The sequence below is a fragment of the Microtus pennsylvanicus genome, chromosome 14, assembly GCF_037038515.1.
Source record: "Microtus pennsylvanicus isolate mMicPen1 chromosome 14, mMicPen1.hap1, whole genome shotgun sequence".
NCBI lineage: Eukaryota > Metazoa > Chordata > Mammalia > Rodentia > Cricetidae > Microtus > Microtus pennsylvanicus.
In genome coordinates this window covers 56,362,839-56,367,946 of record NC_134592.1, presented here as the reverse complement: position 1 = coordinate 56,367,946, position 5,108 = coordinate 56,362,839, and the positions used below count along the sequence as shown (strand labels likewise).

The 5,108-nt window shown below is 44.8% G+C and overlaps 1 protein-coding gene across 1 annotated transcript; it reads left to right on the top strand.

Annotated features, from left to right (window-relative positions):
• The first annotated feature begins 382 nt into the window (after positions 1-382).
• Positions 383-749, top strand: LOC142834780 (large ribosomal subunit protein eL39). The gene has a single exon (XM_075947641.1). It carries the CDS (start codon positions 433-435, stop codon positions 586-588), a length of 156 nt encoding a protein of 51 aa, XP_075803756.1. The 5' UTR covers positions 383-432; the 3' UTR covers positions 589-749.
• The last annotated feature ends 4,359 nt before the right edge of the window (positions 750-5,108 follow it).

Here is a 5,108-nt window from a genome sequence, read left to right as displayed (position 1 = left end):
AGAAAAGAAAAAAGTAATAATAATAAAATAAGATAAAAATAAATAAACCTGGGCTGGAGAGATGGCTCAGTGGTTAAGAGCACTGACTGCTCTTCCAGAGGTCATGAGTTCAATTCCCAGCAACCACATGATGGCTCACAACCATCTGTAATGAGATCTGGTGCCCTTTTCTGGTGTGTGGGTATACATAATAAATAAATAAATCTTAAAAAAAATAAAATAAAAAAATAAATAAACCTGAATAGGACAAAACAAACAAATAGACAAACAAAGAGTCAATGAAAAGCCACAGAGCCACACACACTGGTTGGTAAACACAGAAGTCCCATAAAAACACAAAATTGGAAACCATAATATATAAGCAAAAGACTTGTAGGGCTCTTCGCCTTTCCTTCGCCATCGTGCGCCACCTGCCCGCCTAGCCTTCTCGCCATGTCTTCTCACAAGACTTTCAGAATCAAGCGATTCCTGGCTAAGAAACAAAAGCAAAATCGTCCTATTCCTCAGTGGATTCGGATGAAAACTGGCAACAAAATCAGGTACAACTCCAAGAGAAGACACTGGAGGAGAACGAAGCTGGGTCTGTAAGGAGTCAACAATGAATGGCAAAACAATTAATGATGAATCGTGATCCTTGATGAGTGTTACAAGATGAAGTTCGACATTTTCAATCTGGAGACTTGATCATGTTTAAGTTGGGAGTGGTTTCTCCAGTAATAAAACGTGAAACCTTTTGAAAAAAAAAAAAAGACTTGTAGGGTAAGAAAAAAGAAAATACTCAGCAAAGCACTATAAGACAACATTAACCCTCCAGAAATACATTGAGTTTGTCTTGTGTCGGCCATCTACTGTGCACCAGCCAGCATGGGACCTGGCCTTAAGAGCAGCTTGTGTATCCAGCGAGGCTCCGTTGGAGAAAACTCAGTTTTCATTTGCAAGTGGTTATCAGTTGGAGACAGCTTTCGGTTAGGGCTGTGGGCTTGAGTCCACCTCCTCCCTCAGCACAAGGACCTCTTCAGACCCAGTCTTGTGTAGGCCCTGTGACCGCTTCCCTTTGAATTCATACGTGCAAACGGTCTTGCTATGTTTCAAAGGCCGTGTTTCCTTGGTGTTCTCTGTGCCCTCTGTTTTCTTCTTCCATACATTCCCACCATTATCAGCCAGCGCGCTTCAGAGACAGCCACCGCTCTGCTGGGAAAGGAAGAGGCTCTTCAGCTACTCCGGGTCCACATTTGACCTTGTGACACCAGCCTCAAGGACCTGGCTCACACCTCCTCTCCCACCCTTATCCCAGGGCTCCACACTAACTCCAGGGACCGTGCTGCTTGGCAGGGGCTGTGCCACAGCCAGCTTTTCCTTCTCCAAACACTATCATCCTCACAGCCCAGCGGGAGGACCACTTCAGTAAGGCTTCCTCCACGCCCCTCCCAGTTCCAGAGTTCCTCCTTCTCAGTCACGTTGTAGGCTGTCGTTGGGCTAGCACAGCCTACCAAGAAAAGGCACACTCATAAAAACCTCAAAGTTCCTGAGAATGAGAGCGGCACGCGTGTTTGCTGATCGCACTGGTCCGAATAATTGTGGAGCAGGGACGCGAGGCTTCCAGTGTGATCCACTGCTGAGCGGGATCGAGTTTCTCCACAGTAGGCGGAAATCTTACATTGCCATAAACCCGGGGATTAACAAACTCTCCTGGAGTAGCTCACAGAAAACAAACACTCTCTTATGCTAACTGAAAACTAAGAAGTTACAATTAGGCCTGAAGTATTTGAGCCAAAATAATAAAAATTACTTTTCTATCATTTGTAGAATACGTCGGCTTAATGCAAAACACAGACATCCTGTTTCATCTTCAATTTTTTAGCAAAGACAAAAATAGAGGTGGTTTAATTCGAGAAAGAATTAGTATCTATTAAATTTAATCACAAAAATAATAGAAGGAACATAGAGTTTCAATACATTGGAAGTTATTTTGTGAAACAATTCATGCATATTATCACTGCCCAAAGCTATAAAAGTAGGAAGCACAAAAATACAGGAAAAAATTGTAGTTTCAGATATTTATGGCAATATTTGTGGTGACAACAAACCTGTCATACTACTACTAGGAGAGTGGAGGCAGGAGGATCAGGAATTCAAGACCATCCTTGGCTACATATCCAGTTCGGTGACAGCCTGAGCTATATGAGATCCTGTCTCAGGAAACCAAAATCAACCACCTCTCTCTCTCTCTCTCTCTCTCTCTCTCTCTCTCTCTCTCTCTCTCTGTCTGTCTCTCTCTCTCTCTCTCTGTCTGTCTCTCTCTCTCTCTCTCTCTCTCTTTCACACACACACACACACACACACACACACACTGAAAAGAGTAAAACATCACACAACAAAGGTTTGCTATTTAGACCAGGCTCTACCACACTCATTTTACCTCCTAGGATTCTCTAAACCCTGCTACGTCAGGAATCAAAACTGGTGCTTGGGAAAGCAAAATGGCTCAGAGAGACCTGGGGATTTGAGCTAAATCCCTGGAAGCCACAAAAAGCCAGCTGTGACTAGAATTTGTAAGCATAGCATTCCTGCAGTGAGATGGGAGAGGGTGACAGGAGACTCGCGTGGAAGCTTGTGGGCCAGGTAGTCTAGAGTAAGCAGCAAGGCAGAGACGAGAGAGAGCCCTTCCTCAACAAGGTGGGAAGTTGTCTCTGGTTAGACTTCTCCCTCCAGAACACACACACATAAAATAAAATGACACATTAAAAATTGACAGTTGGGGCTGGAGAGATGGCTCAGTGGTTAAGAGCATTGCCTGCTCTTCCAAAGGTCCTGAGTTCAACTCCCAGCAACCACATGGTGACTCACAACCATGTGTAATGAGGTCTGGTGCCCTCTTCTGGCCTGCAGGCATACACGCAGACAGAATATTGTATACGTAATAAATAAATAAATATTTTTAAAAAATTGGCAGTTGTAGGGCCGGGAGGGAGTGGCTTTTAATCCAGAACTAGGGAGGCAGAGGCAGGAGGACCTCTGAGCTGGAGGCCATCCTGGTCTGCAGAGTAAGCTCCAGGTGGCCAGATCTACACAGAAACATCCTGTATGGAAAACAACAACAAAATAAAACATTAGCAGTTGTGAAGCTGAGGAGGCAGAGGTAGGAGAATCATAAGTTCAAGGGCTGCCTCGGCTACACCTTTAGGGCTGGCAGGATGATACAGCAGGAAAGGCACCTGCCTCCAAGCCTGATGACCAAGTTCCTTCTAGGAACCCAGCCGGTAGAAGTAGAGCACCAAATCCTGCAAGTTGTTCCCTGACCTCTACATGCGCACCATGGCACAAGAATGTCCCTTCCAAATAAATATAATTTAAAAAGCATTTAAAAACAAAAGACCAGTCCCTGCGCACGCTCATTACATCCTCTACCACGGGGCTACAACTCCAACCCAGGTGTGTACTTGTTTAAAGACGGGGTCTTGCTATGTAGCCCATGCAGGCCTTGAGCTATCAGTCTTCCCGCCACAGTCTCTAAAGCACAGGTGCTGTGACTCCCAGCTAGTGTGTGTGGACGTGAGTGCACATGCCCAAGCATGCCATGGTTCATACACGGTAGCCCAGAAGACAGTTTGTGGAAGATGGTCTTCGCCTTCCATCATGTAGGTTCTGGGGATCAAACGTACATCATCTATCTCAGTGGCAGGTGCCTTTACCTCTGAACTGTCTTGCTGGCCCTGGTGTTTTAAACCTCATGTTCTATGGCATTCTGACTATAAATGAGATCCTCCCTTCCTTTAGTTGTGCTTCCCTACAGTAATTTGAAATTCTTATTTGGCTGATAAATATTTGGTTATTTTTTCTTGAGACAGGTTCTCAGTATGTAGCTTTGGCTGGCCTGAAACTCACTAAGTAGATAGACCAGGTTGGCCTCAAACTCACAGAGATCTACCTGCCTCTGCCTCCTGAGTGCTGGCACTAAAGTCATGTGTCATCACGGGCTGCTGGTCACTTTTCTTTCTGATGAATTGACTCACTCACTTACCATCGTCTCTGGTAATAATCTTTCTCTTGACATCTACTTTATTCATTTTTTTATTATAAAAATTCTTAGAAGTAAAAACATCTACACAAAACATTCAATTTTTATAGTTACTCTTGCCTTCTTTTACCACTACTATCTACTTAACTATCTATAATTTTTTAATTTAAAATTTCTATAGATATCTGGTGTGGTGGTATACGTTTTTTAGTCCTAGCACTTGGGAAAGCAGAATCAGGTGGATCTCTGTAAATTTAAGGCCAGCCGGTACTACAGAGTGAGTTCCAGGCCATCCAAGTCTATATAGTGAGACACTGCCTCCTCAAAATATTATTCTATAGACAAACTATTCTGGGATTTTTAAAAATTTTATTTTAAAAGATTTATTTATTTATTATGTATGCAGTGTTCTGCCTCCATGTATCCCTGCAGGCCAGAAGAGGGCACCAGATCTCATTACAGATGGTTGTGAGCCACCATGTGGTTGCTGGGAATTGAACTCAGGACCTTTGGAAGACGAGGTAATGATCTTAACCACTGAGCCATCTCTCCAGCCCCCCCCCCCCAGTCTTTTATTAAAGAATAAAACTACCTTGGTATATCATCATAAAGGACTTTTGGGTCTGTGCACCTGTGCCTTGATACTAGAGTGCTTGCTTACAGTGGGTGAAGTTCTAGGTGATACTAGCGTGCTCGCTTACCGTGGGTGAAGTTCTAGGTGATGCTAGCGTGCTCGCTTTCCGTGGGTGAAGTTCTAGGTGATGCTAGCGTGCTCACTTACCGTGGGTGAAGCTCTAGGTGATGCTAGTGTGCTGGCTACCCGTGGGTGAAGCTCTAGGTGATGGTAGCGTGCTCGCTTACCGTGGGTGAAGTTCTAGGTGATGCTAGCGTGCTCGCTTACCGTGGGTGAAGCTCTAGGTGATGCTAGTGTGCTGGCTACCCGTGGGTGAAGCTCTAGGTGATGGTAGCGTGCTCGCTTACCGTGGGTGAAGTTCTAGGTGATGCTAGCGTGCTCGCTTACCGTGGGTGAAGCTCTAGGTGATGCTAGTGTGCTGGCTACCCGTGGGTGAAGTTCTAGGTGATACTAGCG

Coding starts and splice junctions, on each gene's coding strand:
- LOC142834780 (XM_075947641.1), top strand. CDS start 433: ATGTCTTCTCACAAGACTTTCAGAATCAAGCGATTCCTGGCTAAGAAA.